The 17,205-nt window shown below is 42.7% G+C and overlaps 2 protein-coding genes across 2 annotated transcripts; one reads left to right on the top strand and one right to left on the bottom strand.

Annotated features, from left to right (window-relative positions):
- Positions 1 to 2,269: 2,269 nt before the first annotated feature.
- On the top strand, positions 2,270 to 8,069 carry LOC139298792 (digestive cysteine proteinase 1). Its single transcript, XM_070921559.1, has 11 exons — positions 2,270 to 2,401; positions 2,904 to 2,963; positions 3,048 to 3,140; positions 3,778 to 3,950; positions 4,279 to 4,540; positions 4,641 to 4,836; positions 5,002 to 5,195; positions 5,282 to 5,373; positions 6,944 to 7,105; positions 7,258 to 7,447; positions 7,529 to 8,069. The coding sequence occupies exons 1-11, from the start codon at positions 2,359 to 2,361 to the stop codon at positions 7,714 to 7,716; spliced, it is 1,653 nt and encodes a 550-aa protein (XP_070777660.1). The 5' UTR covers positions 2,270 to 2,358; the 3' UTR covers positions 7,717 to 8,069.
- Positions 8,070 to 9,406: 1,337 nt separating this feature from the next.
- On the bottom strand, positions 9,407 to 14,809 carry LOC139299112 (solute carrier family 22 member 13). The gene is made up of 10 exons (XM_070922010.1): positions 14,501 to 14,809; positions 13,738 to 13,841; positions 13,173 to 13,327; positions 12,031 to 12,199; positions 11,734 to 11,848; positions 10,773 to 10,873; positions 10,399 to 10,610; positions 10,173 to 10,281; positions 9,850 to 10,062; positions 9,407 to 9,509 (listed from the first exon to the last, which is right to left on the bottom strand). Exons 1-10 carry the CDS (start codon positions 14,807 to 14,809, stop codon positions 9,407 to 9,409), a joined length of 1,590 nt encoding a protein of 529 aa, XP_070778111.1.
- Positions 14,810 to 17,205: the final 2,396 nt, after the last annotated feature.

Here is a 17,205-nt window from a genome sequence, read left to right as displayed (position 1 = left end):
TACTTAAAAAAACACAATTTAAAGGGTCTGAAAACATTCATTGAAAATATGTCAATATTTATTTAATATTGTTAATTCTATGTGTTTATGTTAAATTTGAATAATGGCAGATATATTGTTATCAGATTATCAATATCTGAGTTGGTTTTGGAAGATTTAACCAGACCACAAAAGCCACAATGGTGCCAGCACAACCACATAGCTCACTTTAGTCCTGCAGAATGAACCCTTTCCATTTGATCCCTGTATCATGATAAAGTCCCACATTGTGACCAATGGAAAATATGCTTTCCCACTATTTTCCCCTTCCTCTGTCTTTCAGCTGTTATTGTGTACTGAACACACACACCGACTGTTTTATTCCCTGCTGGCTGCTCAGCTGTTGCACTGTTACCCCTTGACTTCAGTTAGTGCCCTGAGACTCACTCAGACTGACAGAGTTCAGTGCAGCACCGTCTCTTACTCTGTAACTCTGTCCTCCAGTCTTTTCTCTCTTCTGCCTGCCTGCACACGCTCATGAGAGCATACTGCCTTTCAGTTATGTTCTATGTATTTCAATATCTGTGCCAGAGGAGCTCTGGACTCATGTCTTGCAAAACGGATTTGTAATGTTGTGCAATAGTATGACCATGTTCTGTAAGATACTGACATCTAGTGCCAAGTATGGGTTTTGTATGTACTCCAGTTCTGAGGCTTTTAGCAGTAGCTTCAGACTGTTTCTGACAAATACTCATCATATTAGATATTGTGTAACTATATATGTACACATGTTGTATAACAAAAGATAAAGACTAAGAGCACAGAGCTAAACATGCACATTTAAAAGTACAGAAGTGATGGGACATCGGATTTTTATTTAATTTAAATTGTATTTATTACATTATTCATTGCGACACATACGACACCCTACATTCTTACACCCTAACTTTGGATGAGGAAAACTCCTTTAACAGGAAAAAAGTGGCGAAACCTCAGGATAAGGAACAGAGGAGGGATACCTCTCTGTGCAATAAATTTAAGAGTTTTTTTGGGGGGGGTTTTTTAAAGAAAGAGGTGGTCAGCATGGTCCAGCGCAAGAGGGGCATCAGTTCTGGAAAAGAGAGCGAGGGACAAAGCAAGGGACAGAAAGCTAGACAGAGACACACAGCGGAGGTGCTCATGGCTATTGGACACACAAACAAAAGGTCAGAATGGTGCAGTGTTCATCATGCAGTTGTTTCCATCGTTTGCATTGACAAAGATCTGTGACACCATCCAGTTTTCATATAAATCTGTTTTCTTAGTTGATTAGTTGACAACAAGAGCAATACAGGATAAAAAACAACCTTATTCTTTAAATTAACACTTTTTTTGCAAGAGGTATGATGCAAATGTGCTACAATGTGTAGAAGTTATCAAGTGTGGCTTTATAGTAGCAGCACACTTGAGGTGTCCAAAACTTGCAGACTTTGCTTCATAATTAAAAAGCATAATCGTACCTTAGGAACGTTGGAAATTAGTTGGAAATCTGTGACTCCATCCAGTTTGATTAAAATTGTTAAATTAAAATGTTTTCTTCGGAAGTTGATTGGCTGACAACAGTCAAAATACAGAATACAAACAACCTTATTTGCATTGGAAATTAGCTGGAAATAATTGACTCCATCCAGTTTTCATATACAGTGAAGTAAATTCGACAATAAGCAATTGATAATGTCTGTATAAACCAGCCTCTGCAGAAGTAGGTAGTAGTTAACTACTTACTGTATTTTAAATATAAATGTAAGTGGTTAAGCAGTAGGCTGAGGCTTATTCACAGTACCTAATGGTATAAGTGGCCTACATGGTAGATAATGGTGGAGAAAGGCTTTGCTTCCCTCTGTATCCAGTCTAATCCAAGGAAAACATGTGAGAGAAGTCTTTCACTGAAATATGTTTGAGTTTGACTACTTTGACACATGATGATTGTATTTTTGTCGGACCTAAATGTGTGAAGCTCCTATTTCAGTTGCGTATTCACATCACATGTCCTGCTCTCCAGTCCCGTATGTGACTGACGGATGATAAAAGCGATAAAAGTCCCGACAAAAACTCTGACATCTTCTGGCATTGTTCAACCTTCACCCAAAATCTTTAACCATAGTCTTACATAGTCATATGACACAAGTCACGTGATATCCGCGCAAATAAACCCCACCTCTCGTATCTGATTGGACTACGCTCCTCCACGCCACAGCGTTATTGGCTGAGACAGGATGTGTTTGCGGGTCGTTATTTAATTATTGTTTTGGAGAGCTGTAGGTTGCAGAGTCATGTGTTTTTGTTTGAGTTTAGCCTGACTGCTTTGGCTCATGTATTTCTGATCTCACCGTGGAAACAATGCGTTTGTCCATTGCAGCTGTGCTTTTGTGGGCTGTCATAGGTAAGGAACAACATTTTGATTTGCCACATTGTGGTGTTTCCAGTTAGCTAACCTACATGCTACGAAAGCAGCTAGCACTTAGTGTTGTTACAATGTCGTTTAGCTTTTTGTTCAGGGTGCTGAAGAAATACTTCCAATACTTTTATTCCTTCAGTGGCTCCCTAACTGAGCAAATAAGCCATGTAGTGTGTTGGTTAATTGTAAATGACTCAGAAAAGGCTCCAGTTCATTGTCTGCTATTGGCTTATGTTAAGAATGGCAGAATATAGCATTGGCTAAATTATCACATTTTCTAGCAGATGTTTGCCTCGACCTTAACTCTTTGCAAGTGATACACTGTTAGAGCAAATGTCCAAGGACGGCTATCAATATTCCTAACTATCCAGTAACATTCACTGTGTTTTTCCTCATAAGAAACACATGGATAAGGTCAGTAACACTGCTGAAAGAGTTTTTTTTTTTTTGTAAAGCATCTTTCTACACCTCTTATGTTCGTTTTCAGCCACAGAGGGAAAAGCAATCCCCTCCCTTCCAAATTTTGGGGACAGCTATCATGTCAAAGGTAAGCAGCACAGCATCAGATTACATGTTAGGGCCTCTTTTTCCTCTGAATTTAGCCTCATGAAAGGATTGTGTCCCATTGCAGGAGTGATCTCTCTGCCTTATGCTGAGATCAAGGAGCCATTTGAGGCCTGGTTAGACCTGCCGGCTAAGTCCAGCCGAATAGACTACTACCACGGTAAGAAACCACTTGACCTGTGACTGGTTCTCTTAAACCTGACTCTGTATTTTCTCGGCTTGGTTGGATTGGTGATGTGAAACTGAGAGCCTGTTATATCAGACTGAAGTGACCAGAGCAGAAAATAAGTACACAAGGAAGTGAAAAGGAATGAATAAGCACTACGGGGGAACTTTATTCTGTTGACTCATGTTACATACTCATGTGACTTTAAACCTTTTTTGTAAGCTGTATATTTTGTATCCTTATCATCCTGATGAGGTAAAGTGTCATAATTAAATCTGAATTATATATATTTTTTTATCGTAGAGCAGGGCCGCTCCCTAAGTTTATGGGTGCTAAAAAATATTTTATTTGCAGACACCATCTTATCTTTCTCTTGCTTTCAACCTACCCACATGTGCATAGTGTCAAGTTTGGATAGTGTATATCTCATTGTGTGGTTGCTATGTATGTAACTTTATCATAACCAAAACAAAGCAAATACATGTATTAACAAACATTTTTACCAGAGGTGGATAGAAACAAATATTGGGCATCTAACAAAATGAAGCTGTTATTGTAACTACATGTAATTGCACACTAAGATTAAATGATAATAATAATGTGTAACATCTCTCCCACTGATCATCAACAGGCCAGGTGTCGACTTACCAGCTGGCAGCGGATCAGCAGTGGGGCGTTGCCTATAAAATCACTCCTGAGACCACAGAGGTAGAGCAGAACGTGATGAAGTGTTTCCAGGTCAATGGGACAAAGGACGAAGCAGTCACACCGCAGCCGTCGCTGCCTGATGTGCAGGGCTTCCAGGTCTGTGTGTGTGTAATTTGAACACACAAACACATTGCTATTAGATTGATATGTGTAACATTAGTCTCATCATCATAAACAAAACTTGAAGACCGCCTGTCATTGCTGACCTTTAGCAATTTTCACAGCATGGCGCCAGGTCAGATCCTGCGTTATATTACCAGAGAGTCTGTTACACTGCGGTCTTAATGAGTGAGATTTAAGTACATTGAGCTTTTGACTCTTTTCCATGGTCTCACAGCCTTGCACCAATGCAAACTGGGCTATGTAACCATGATTTACTGCTGTTGCAAAAATACTAATGTCGAGATGTTACACCCTCCTATAGTTCCTGAGGATGGAGTTCTATGGAGGTTCCCTGTGTGAAGTTTGGCAGAACGTGACCACTGTGGGTTACAAGAAGAACACGTACACACTGTGGGTGACCCACTCAGAGAGAGGTGCAGATGGCAAGGAGGAGCCTGCCACACCCCTCCATTATGAGATGATGGGATACAACACACTGCTGGGGTCACATTATGACAAATACTTGGTGGACTACAAAGAGTTCAGCACTCTCGTGGACCCCAAGGTCTTCTTACTGCCTGAAGGTTTGTGCTCTGCTCTAGCCGCATGCGTGAAGATGTTTTTAGAAAAAATTAAAAGGGGGTGGGAATACTTTTCTATTTTTGTCAATTTCTTCCCCTACAGGGATGAGCTGTGGGGGATTTCCTGGTCCAGGAGTGGAGCACCACATGTTGGCCAATCCAATGAAAGATCTCATCCGCACCTCAGTGTCGGGCCACTCACAGCGCATGTTCAACCATTTCAAGGACAAGTTCCAGCGTCAGTACAGCGATGAAAGAGAACATGAGAAAAGGCAGCACGCATTTGTTCATAATCTCCGGTGAGAGGAACATTAAATACTGAGGAGTTGTGACACTACCTGCAGCACTACTAAATATGATCTTTTCTTAAAGGACAAGTTTAATAGCAGTCCAGCTCGATTTACATGAGGTATAATAAATGAAGGGCTTCTGATGACCTGGCGACTGTTTTCTTGTTACTGTAGGTATGTCCACTCCAAGAACAGAGCAGGGCTGCCCTTCTCTCTGGCTCTCAACTCTCTGTCAGATCGCACCATGTCGGAGCTGGCCACCATGAGGGGAAGGAAACGAGGAAAGACCCCAAACAGAGGGCTCCCCTTCCCCTCAAAGATTTACGAAGGGGTTGAGGTACCTGAGTCAATTGACTGGAGGCTTTACGGTATGTATATTCAATCTAAAATGTGTACCAAAGATGTATTGTCCTGGCAGGACATCCTAGTTTTTACTTCAACTCTGCTCTTGCAGGCGCTGTGACCCCAGTGAAGGACCAGGCTATCTGCGGCTCCTGCTGGAGCTTTGCCACCACTGGAGCAGTAGAGGGCGCTCTCTTCCTGAAGGTGAAAAGGATAGAAAGCAGCTTGTTCCAACAGTCACTGGCCACATTTCAGTGTTTTCAACTGACGGGGCTGCTTCCTTATGCTCTTTGAAGCCGCAGATGTTCAGCGTGGCCGCTCATCTGATCATGTTTTGGTTGATTTGTATTGCAGTTATGTTTGGTGCTAATCTATTATTGGCATCTTTCTAAATATGTAAGAAATGATGAGATGTAACTTTAATAATCCTTGTAGGGGAGTGGGTTATGTAGGCAGAAAAATACAGCACTTTAAACAAAGTAACACAGGACATAATGTGCCAAAGGTTCAAAATAAATGCACAAAATGAAAAAATGGGGTAGATTTGAGGTGAAGTGACACAGCTTTCAAAACAAGTAACACAAAAAGAAAAGAAAATTATTCCAAGTTAAAAATAGCCAGTATGAAATACATAGGAAAGTGTAATTGCTAAGGGATGATGACTTGGGGCGGGGGATGGGTGGGGGGGTGTTGGAGTCTGTATTTAGTCATCCTAGAAATAATTTCTGCGCAAATATGCATCTGATGTTTGTTATTTGAGGTGTAGGTCTTTTTCCTCCATTAAGCTTTTAGGAAAAGCATCGCTGTGAGTGCAAAGAACTCCTCCCCTTCAGAGTAAGTTTGCGTCCACAAGACGGTTCATTGTGCCACTTTCACTCTCGTTGGACAGGCTTGACAGTGTGTGTGAAGAAGTGAAAGTGAGTGAATGTCAGCCTTGGCCTGCCTCCACCCCGTGCAAGGCAAAGCTCAAAGGCATTCCTTTTTCCCGTGTTGCCAAGCAACTCGATCCAAACATGGGATGGCTTATTATGGGATTTGATGGCACCCCATTGAAGGGACCAAATTCTTTGACTCTCTTACTCACACACACTCTTGATTTTGTCTCTTGTCCTGGGCCCGTAGCTGTCTAATTTGATTTCTAAGTAGGGAGTTGACAGACTACAGGGAACAATGGAGAAACATTTGTGAGGTTTAAAAAAAAAAAAAAAAAAAGTGTGCTTCTGGATATTGGGTAATGTGTTGGTGGACTGCTTTTCCTTTTTTAATGATAGAGAATCAAACAAACCGTATCATATAATGATTAACCTTAAAATGTATTACTGAGATTACTAAAGTTATGTGTCAGTCGTCAGAATAATGAGACCACAGAGGTGGAAGATGCATGAACTTCTCGGTGGATGAGTTCTCCACTAATTGTTTCAGTGTTTGCAAGTGCAGTTTGATTGGGCCAGGAGGAAGTGCTGTTGTGAAGCCGCAGCAGGCCATCTTTGTGCCTGTGCCAGCACACAGTGCAGCAGCAGGAAGTGAACCGCGGGATGCGGCTTCATAAACAGAGCCACTCCCCAGGGGCCAATTTTAAATGTACCTCTTCGTGATCTCACAGCGTCTGCTGAGCGACCTGTAGACAACAGCTGGTGTAGAAATGTTCATTATAAACTGCACACTTTGTCGCCCTCATTTTTTCCCCTCCTAAACCCTCATAGCCTGTTTGTGTTGTATTTCAGAGAATGTGATTGTGTGTGGAGTGTGATCGTGTCCTGCTCTTGTCTTTCAGACGGGCTCTCTGCAGGTTCTGTCTCAGCAGATGCTGGTGGACTGTTCCTGGGGTTTCGGCAATAACGGCTGTGATGGAGGGGAGGAGTGGAGAGGATACGAGTGGATCATGAAACATGGAGGCATCGCCACAACAGAAACCTACGGAGCCTATATGGGAATGGTGAGATGATATTAAGACTTGATGCCTGTACCTTTTGCAATGATACACCCTCACACACACGGCCCTCCATATTTAAGTGATGGTGAATGGTGAATGTTCTATTATTCTTATTCTATTCTAGTATTACATTTTCTGTTTCCCTCTCTGAACAGAATGGGTTTTGCCATGTGAACACATCCCAGCTTACTGCACATGTCCAGAGCTACACCAACGTCACATCAGGGGATGCAGAGGCCCTTAAGCTGGCGCTCTTTAAAAACGGGCCGGCGGCTGTCAGTATTGATGCTTCACATCGATCATTTGTTTTCTACAGCCACGGCGTCTACTATGAACCCGCTTGTGGTAAGTTTACCTCTCTATGGTGCTCACACTTTTGACAACAAGTCTCTCTCTATAAGTCTGCATTCGTCTTGTGTTTTCCAGGTAACACCACTGATGATTTGGACCATGCTGTGCTTGCAGTAGGATACGGCACCTTGAATGGGGAGCCATACTGGCTGATCAAAAACTCCTGGTCCACCTACTGGGGCAACGACGGCTACATCCTCATGTCTATGAAGGATAATAACTGTGGCGTCACCACTGATGCTACATATGTTACACTGGCATAGATTTGCCCCTCTTCCTCGACATATAAATCTGTATGTTAATGCCACTATGTGAGTGCCTGAGGGTGAATGACACCTAATGTTGGATGTGTTGATCGCCTCGAACTGAGCTGCTTGGTGTTAATAATGTGTTAAATGTTGCCGTCGAATGGTGTCGGAGTGAAATGAGCACAACTCGCACATAGAACAAGTCCGCTTTTTTCAAACATGGTTTTGACAAGTTTATTGCTGGTGGCACGTAGCTACAGTGCCTTCACTTCAGCTGTACAAAGTACATTTTGTGACACATTTCTGCTTGATCTTGTATTCGTTGCATTCAAATGCACTGGGTTGGAATCAATGCAATAAACAAAATTGGAAAGTTTTCCAGTGCCTGCGACATGTCTGCTTGATCTAACATACTGACATGCTGTGTGCAGCAGTAAGGCATGCTTTCTAAGTTCATGCAGTGGAATAACAGCTTATCCCCTCCACACATACATTTTAAGCATTCAAAGCCTAAACAAAAGCAAAAGGAATTTGATTCCTATAGCAAAGAAATGTGAGGCAAACATTTCTTTGCTATAGGAATCGAATTCCATATAAGTAACATAGCATATTACAAGACCTGTGCTTCTGATCCTTAACCACTAACTAATATACACAATAACAGCCCTTAAAAACTTGTAAAATGTACTTCACAGATCCAAGTTATTGTAGCAAGTCATTTTACATCTATAATAGTATAATTCAATATAATAAAAAGAGAACAAACCTCTGGAAACAGCTAAAATCATGTATCGTAATCATAACATCTCTTCACATGCTGATCACAGTCACATCCCATAGTTTCCATACAAAACTACAAATGAACTACATTAGTCTAACAAAAGGCTACATTAGGCTTAATAAAGTTGACTAGTGCATGCAATCTCACTGGACTAGTTTTATTTCTCTTGGCTTGAGCATGAGAACATAGAAAATGAGGCAGTTGCTTGTTCAATACAGCATAAAGAGACAACAAAGATATCCCACGAACAGTCCACAGACATGGTACACCTTTATACAAAAATATTATATAAGTGCATAAAACTAAATGCACAAAATGTCATAAATCCTTCAGTCCTGAAAAATATGAAGTCCTGACAATAGCTGCTCGACGGGACTATGTGTACTGCATTGGAGAGGACGTGGCAGTCTGCTAAAGTCTCCTTGTCCAATCTGACTCTTCAAATCAGCACAGGTTTAGACATCTGAGCTGTGAGCTGATGCCTGTAGATTTATAGATATATACAAATATGCTGCAAAGTCTTTAGGGGAACTATTTCTTCTGTCTCACCACATGTGTAAAATATATCAAACCACTTCTCAAAATTGGAGTAAAGGTGTAAACATCTGAGAAATGCACAAGATTGCAAAGGACGACCATTTATTCCTGACATATATACAGGTGTTTACCTGCATCTGGTAAAACAGTAGGCTGTTGATTTGTCTTGGCAGCATATATGAATGCCTGCTTTGTGCATGGGTGCATGCACATCTGAATGCTAGTTTGGTGGGTGAAATGTGTTTGGCTTTCTTGCATAGAGCTCTTCATCAGATCCTGAGGGTGATTGCATAGAGGATGTTCTGTTAAGTACTGTAATTTGTAACAAAGTTGAGGCTGCAGAATATGTGAATGATGGAACGTGTGCATCCTTGTACACACACACAGTTAGGCCTGGCTTGCTAGATGTCGTAGCTCCTGCTCCTCTGTGCTGCTGGCTGATTGGCTGACATCCTCAGACATTTCAGGGTTCTCCTTGTTGGGAGGCGACCTGCATGAGACAAAACACAAAGTACACACTGAGCTATTCGCATAGGTTGGGTGTTCCATTGGGAACAAACAGGGCAGTGAGACTTTGCATCCTGTTCAGGGTCATGGAGGCTGAGCAGCAAGGACACATTAACAGCACAGTGGACAAGGAGCTCAAAAAGTGACTCAGGGTATGCCGAAAGTGTGATAACACTTCAACAACTGGTGCAAAATAAGCCTCTCTGACAAAGACAACACAATTTAATTAATTACAGATTGTACTTTAATCTTCAACCTCAATGAAAAGACTTTCCACAAAGCAAAGTCCCGCCCCAGTGAAAACAGAGGTCACATTGCCGTACCTCATGTCCCAGTTCTCTGCGTCCTCCACTGTGTCGGGAAGAGGTCTGTCGGCAGTTTCGGGCAGAGCCAGGGCCAGGACAGCACCCAGCAGTGGGCAGGTACCGAAGATGACCAGAGGTGTAGTGGGGCTCTGGTTGTGAAGCATGTTGATGATGGGTGCTAACACGCCGCCCGTCCTCGCAAACATATTGGATACACCTATTCCTGTTTGCCTGTAGGAAAAAAGAGTTGTAGGTATTACTCACAGAGATATTTTTTAAATATCACTATGGGATCATGTGTGCACGAGAAAAGTCATTCAAACTGTAAAGACATGTCTCACCGAAGCACAGTGGGGAATATCTCAGCCGTGTATACATAGATTACAGCAAAGGAAGCTGTTATACCAAACTTCCCCGCCATGGCAAGACCTGTCAGGACATTGGGATAATCTACAGACAGAGGGAGGGAAGTTATCACAGTTACTTGAGGATGAAATGAAAAGCTGATGTTTGTTAGGTTTGCAGAAAGTTCACATTCCTGTCAGAAAACAACAAATGCACAGTGACCTGCAGGGACAGCGAGCATGAGCAGACAGGCGAGCCCTCCAACAGCCAGAAATCCGCTTTGGGAGAGTCTGCGGCTGCAGGGCAGGACGAGCAGGACGAGAGAACGAGCCGGGATCTCAACCAACCCGAACACAAACTGGGTCAAGTAGAGGTTTGTCCCCAGCCTGGACACGCCCAGTGAGAGGCCGTAATACACCAGCACATTCACAAACCTGGGGTGCAAAGGAGGAACGGGGATGTAGACAGAAGAGAAAAGAGAGAGAGAGAGAGAGAGAGAGAGAGAAAATGGTAAAAGAAATATAATATTCGATTTGTTGCAGATGTCAAAAACAACCTAAAAAGCACATGTTCATGCACACTTAAACATCATTTACCAGATGTAGAACAAGATGATAGCCCTCTTCCTCATCTGAGGTGTTCGTACGAGATCCACTGCTGAATGACTTCGCTTCCCTCCACCCATAATCTTCTCAACCTGGACACACGTAAAACAAAGCCTTTAAAGGATAAATCTGATGATCGTCTGCATTTTTCAAATTTGTAACAAATCCAATGAAAAGACACAAAAAATATTCTACAAAAGTCCTGCCTTGTGTAGTTAAAGTCTGATAGATCTTATTCCTCTGTGCCACGGAGCTCCGTTGTTGTCCAAAACTATTAAAAACACATCGATGAACCACACTGTTGCCCTGGGTGACATGTTCCTTCGTTAGCATTAACATGGGCACTGTAGTTCATTCTGATCCCACATACACGGTCCTGGTGCCATAATTACTCACTTGCGCATCACGTGTATTAATCCAAAGCTGCAGAATATTGCCCCCAACAAGTTCACTATTTACTCCTGTATGAGCAACATTTACTAAAAACTACAGTACCCACCTGTTTCAGGAAATTAGTGAGCCATCTTGAAACTACATATTTATGTCAGGAATCATTGGGAATAGGAATAAAGACGAACAACGCTTATTTGCTAACTTGCAAAGAGTTTGATGAAAAGATCGATACCACTCTCATATCTGTCCGTTAAATATGAAGCTACAGCCAGTAGCCAGTTAGCTTAGCTTAGCATAATAACAGGACATTGGAGGAAACAGCTATCCTGGCCCTTTTCAAAGGTACACTTTGGTTTTTGTACAGATTAAACAAATATAACGTGTTAATTAGTGAGTTTTAGAGGTGCTGGTAGGCTGATTTTGTTACCTTTGGACAGAGCCAGGCTAGCCGTTTTCCTGTGTCCAGTGTTTGTGCTAAGCTAAGCTAACCAGCTGCTGGCTGTACAGAGTGGCATCAATCTTCTCTTCGTGTGAAGGGGTAAAACGCCGTGAGACACACCTGTACAGCGGGAGGTAACACCCGGCCGTTAACAAGTGCTGCCTTGCGGAGGAGTGCGATGGCTTCATCCCTCCTGTCGTTGGCCAGCAACCATCTGGCAGAGTGAGGAAGCACCCTGACAGGAGACAGAGAGAGCAAACAGCAGACAGAAAGAGAAGGGAGAGTGGACAGAGGCAAGAGACAAGAGACAGAAAAAAGGGCAGAGGAGGACGACAAAGAGGGCATTCATGTACTCTTGTCCAGAAATGTGTGAATACACAGTGGATCTAATGTTCAGATGCCCAATCAATTTCCCACCATATATAGAAGATGAGCAAGAAGCCCGGGGCTGATATAGCCAGTTGCAACTTTCTCCAGTCTCGGATCAAGTACGCCACGCCTGCTAGCAGCGTGTAGCCCAGACCAAATGCGTAGTCAGTGATGATACCAGCCAGCATGCGCCTCTTGGTGCACGTCCACTCAGTGCCTTTGAAAAAAACAGTGCAGGGTTTGGAGGGAGGTGAGAAGAGAGGAAAGGAGGGGAGAGGAGAGGAGGAGTCATGGGGAGAGGGTTAAACTGAGGTGGTGGTTTGGAGCTTGAAGGTAGCGGAGAGGGGGGCAAGAGTTTGTGTTCTGGGATTGGGCAAAAATAGCACAAGAAAGCATGAGACATTATTACACTTATAATATAAATAGTACAATATCTGCAGGTATGATAAATAAGATGACTATCCACTGCTTTCTTTGACTGATACTGAACAATTGTGCCTGCTAGTGACATCTGTTTGTTTTCGAGTTTCCATAATCCATATGTGAGGAATCCAAACTTCCTGCAAATATAGTGTGCTTATCGTGTATTTTCATTGACACTAGTATATCCTCGCAGTCCCATAAGATAGGACATAAGAGTCTGTACTTAGGCACAGCTATGTCAGCCGCTAATATTTATAACATTATAAAGACAGTACAGTCGAGACCTGCTCTACATGACAAGTGCGTGAGATAACTTCTGTTATGATTCGGCGCTATACAAATAAAACTGAACTGAATTGAATGATTGAACATGCTCACAATCACAACGCTAACATGCTGATATTTAGCAGGTATAAAGTTTACCTAGTTTAGTGTGTTAGCATGCTAAGATGTAATAATTAGCACTACATGCAATGTACAGCTGACGCTGATGGGAATGTCATTCACTTTCAGGTATTTGGTCATAAATCAAAATATTGGAGAAGCAAATTTTTTAACAGATGATGGCACTCAATGAAACATTAAAGTATCACAAAAGTTATTACAATTCATCCTGAGGGGAACATAAATGTCTGTACCAAATTTCACGGCCATTCAATAGTTGATGATCAATGCACTTAACCACTACTACTACTGCTATTGTTCCCGCAATGACCTCATGTCTCGCCATGTTTGTGTTTGGGTGCAAATATGTGTTTTGTTAGTACCAAGTACAAAGGCATTGATGATGACTCCAGATATCGTGGTGCCAACTACAAAGCGAAGAATCACGTAGACGTGGAAGTTTGGTGCAAACGCCACAGCGACTCCAAACACCGTCTGAAGAGCGATGGACAGCAGCAGGATGAAACGTCGGCCGTACCTTGCACACAGAGAGAGAGAAGGAGTGGACATGAGTTTGCTCTCTAAGCGCATGCATAAATGAGTGCATAAGTGAACCACTGTGACAGGGTGAGACCAGGCACACCTTGCCAACACACCCTCGGGAAATTCAGTACCATTTTACATAAGATGTTTAAGGCACAAACATCAGTTCAGTCCAATCAAAAAAAAAAGTATCAGTGAAATCCTAGCGTGTAACTTTAGCCCGTCAACTCAATCAGCATGATGAGTCAACTGCCCTACCTACACATGGATACCATGTGCCAAAGACTCCAAGGGTGTCTGTCTCTGCTGCCTTGCTTTGATGCTGAGGATCTGGCTGTGTGTTATATCTGTACAAAGTCAGAGGTGACAGGGCTCCAGGGTAAGAGAAGGAGCAGCAAAGCCTACCTGTCGGCCATGGCTCCAAACACCACGGATCCCACCAACAAGCCAAACATGTAGACGGACGAACCAAGACTGTTCAGTCCAGCTTTGTCGCACACCAGGTCCCACTGGTAAAAGGAAAAACCCCAACAGAAGGGAGGGAGCAGGTGTTAGTAGAGCAAACCTATTAGTTCTCATTTATATACTGGTGCCTGTGCAAGTGTTCGAGCAAGCTTGTGTGTCTGTGCTACTCAAAAGTGAGTCCACATTGACGTTATGGTACCAAGGCAGCTGAATACCAGCAGGCCTAAGGGACCCCCACTGCAGAAGCCGCATGTTCACTGTGTCGCAATAGGTTCATGTTAATATGATTAAGTGTAACTATCATTGGGAAAATTAGAATATGCACCACTAGAGCGCAATATTAACAGACATGATAAGGGCCTTAAGGTGGGTCCTGGTCCTAATGAGGCATGCAGCTAATTTTTGCCCCATGGCCCCCTAGCAGGTTAATTCAGCCATGTATGGTACAGGGACCTTGTGTAGTGTTTGATGATGTTTACTAGTAAAGGTGGTCCTTAATACATGATGTGATGATACATGATATTTTGGGTGCCGTTATGTTCCATCATTTATTATTACACTTTATTTTTGCTTTTTAAGAAATTTTAAGAAAACTGATTCCACCAGTTTCCATGCAGGAGCATGAATCTGGGAGTTATTAAAGTTGCATACTTTTCATGTGTGATTACACAGATCATATGTGCACACCAGCATCCTACTGTACCTCTGTGACTGTCGTGCTCTGGAAGGTCTCCTTGCTGTACACCCATCCGTGGCCACATGGGACGCGCTCAGTCCGGTTTCCCTGCAGCAGGGCATCGGAGGAGAAGCAGGAAGAATCGGGGAAGGAGGACTGATTCCCGGCTGCCGAGCTCGAGCTGTCCCTGCAGTGATGGGGCGGCGTGGCTCCGGTGAAGATGCTCACCATCATGTGGAAGGCGAGGAGGACCTGTGGCAAACAAATCCATATGTACAAAATCTTCTGATATTTGCCGAAGCCTCCGACGGCAGAGAGGATCTGGTCGAAATTCATTTTGGGGGAATTTGAGCCAATTTGGAGACTGGCTCTATGCCAGCGGATGAGCCAGTGGGCAGGAGTCGGAGGGATGACTGTAAACACACTCCAGACAAGAAATCTCAGGCGGTGGGGAGCTGTGGTGTGTTGTTCAGGAGGCAAACAAGATAAATCAATAATGTGCTGCCGTAGTCAGTCCAGCTGCAGTCTGACCCATCTTCAGCAGTCCTGAAACGACCTGAGGAAAACACGGACTGATATCATCTTCCCGCTGCAAGCAGCAGCATCTGTTCTCTGCTAGTGAGGGTTCACACAGGTCGATGAAATGCTCCGAAATCAGACAGGTGCCCAAAGCTTTCCCAACATCATGAGGAAGCCAGACAAGTAGCTGCATCAGTTCGATGCGCGAAAAACTAAATGCAAATCGTTGAATCCAGTGTTTACTGGATTAGAATGTGGAAAGCTGCTCGTCCTCTTTTGACGCTCCTGCTGTTTTCTGCAGACTCTGGAGAAACACACACACACACACACACACACATTAATGGCAGCTGGGAGCGCGTATCGTCTGATGTATCCGTTACTTATAGGGCAGGGCCACAGCCTCATTACAAAATCCTATAAAAGACGCCCCAATGCAAGACTCACCAAGACTCACGGGTGATCTTATAGGCGAATGCATTCATTATAGCGCCTGTTCTTCGTGGAAATCATTTGAGCGTCAGCTGCACATGTTGAGGCACAGTGATCCATTGTTTTTTTGTGTGCTATAGACAACACAAACATCACATGGCATAAATGTGGAACAACCACCGTGCCTTAGAGGCCCTCTGCTGCCATCTGCTGTCGGAAGATTTCATGGCAGCTCCTCTCAGTCTGCCATCACTGACTGCCAGTGAATTATCAGTGAAACATAATGACATTGATATTACAGGTCCCCAGTCAAACTATGATATGAACAGTCTCTAAGGTCAAAAGGCGCTGCATTGATCTCACTGCTTCTGCTGCCTTCAGGTGTATTTTGTCGTACTCTGCAGGCTGACACTACTTGTTACCGGCTCAGGCCCACTGTGTGAAAATACTGTAAAAGTCCTGCATTTAAAATCTTACTTAAGTAAAAGTATACGTGTGTTGAAATCAAAATATAAAGCACCAAAATTAAAAGTAGTCATTATGTAAAATGGTTCGTTTCAGAAAAAAAACGAATTTAATCATTGGATTATTATTATCAGTGATGCATTAATGTGTAATCATCACTAATATTTGTATTAACAATCTGAATCTGCAAAGTAACTAAAGTTATCAAATAAAGGTAGTGGAGTAAAAAGTACAATAAATTGCCTCCAAAATATTGTGGAGTAGAAGTATAAAATAGCATAAAATGGAAATACCCAAGTAAAGTACAAGTACCTCAAAATTCTAACATCTATTGTTAACTTTCTTTAATATATTGCACAGATTGTAAATTCATTTACAAATTTTAGACTTTGGGGCTAAATATAAAGATTTGACTTGAACAGACCACAACCAAATGGTAATAAATTAAATGTAAGATGCACAGTTGGGGTGAGTTGGGGTAACTTTGTACAAGCGACTTGTAAAGTTCACAAAATAGGAAATGATGGTAACGTGAGAACTGCTTGTTTCTTTAGTAACCGCTGTAGGTGATGGCTGAGTGAATATAACATCGATGTGCAGTGATGGAATACACTGCATACAGGCCATACAATAAAAACAACCTAATGCTAGTCACCTGACAGCCCTCACCATAATGTCTAGAGTTGTGTGTTGGGAGACACTGGAGCACAGGTCTGATTTTGTTTTGATCCAGTAAAACCACAGCAAACATCAAGCATAGATCACAAATGAGTAAACTGGGTAGCATTCAACTCACTCTGCAGAACCGTGGCTACAGAGTTAGATTATTATCATATTATAAAGAGTTTGGCCTGGGGTGAGGAATGGCTGACTCAGCCGTGTCTAGTTATTCTCTGGAGAACAATGGCTCCTCCCTCCCCAGGTCTAGCAGGTCAAGTGGGAGGCAATCACTGCAGATTCATGGGAATAAGTTTAATTTCTGTTTCATCAATTGAAAACAGACCAATTATTATATTTCTATTATATTATATTTTTATGCATAATGATGCACCTTATCTAGCTGAGGAATGATATCTGTATGTTGTTGAATTAAACTCGATTAATGAAAGGTTCAAATATGCAAAGAGATGCAATTTATTATTGGATGAGTTACTGCAGTAAGTTTCCATCTTTCTGTCTGTTATTAACGGTAGCCTCGTAGCCTGTCCCCTTCCTGTTGTGGGTGCGCGTGACGTCACTGATGCTCGGTCCAGAACGGGTTGGGTCCTGGTTTGGGTGTCTGGATAGCGGCAGAGAGGAAGTCAAGTCAGATAGAGTTC

The sequence above is a fragment of the Enoplosus armatus genome, chromosome 16 (genome assembly GCF_043641665.1).
Source record: "Enoplosus armatus isolate fEnoArm2 chromosome 16, fEnoArm2.hap1, whole genome shotgun sequence".
Classification (NCBI taxonomy): domain Eukaryota; kingdom Metazoa; phylum Chordata; class Actinopteri; order Centrarchiformes; family Enoplosidae; genus Enoplosus; species Enoplosus armatus.
This window is presented reverse-complemented; position numbering and strand designations above follow the sequence as displayed.

Coding starts and splice junctions, on each gene's coding strand:
- LOC139298792 (XM_070921559.1), top strand. CDS start 2,359: ATGCGTTTGTCCATTGCAGCTGTGCTTTTGTGGGCTGTCATAG. Junction 2,402..2,903: donor GCTTTTGTGGGCTGTCATAG/GTAAGGAACAAC, acceptor GTTCGTTTTCAG/CCACAGAGGGAAAAGCAATC. Junction 5,196..5,281: donor AATTGACTGGAGGCTTTACG/GTATGTATATTC, acceptor CTGCTCTTGCAG/GCGCTGTGACCCCAGTGAAG.
- LOC139299112 (XM_070922010.1), bottom strand. CDS start 14,809: ATGAATTTCGACCAGATCCTCTCTGCCGTCGGAGGCTTCGGCAAATAT. Junction 10,874..11,733: donor TGTTACCTCCCGCTGTACAG/GTGTGTCTCACG, acceptor ACGTGTGTCCAG/GTTGAGAAGATTATGGGTGG. Junction 10,063..10,172: donor ATATTCCCCACTGTGCTTCG/GTGAGACATGTC, acceptor TTTTTCCTACAG/GCAAACAGGAATAGGTGTAT.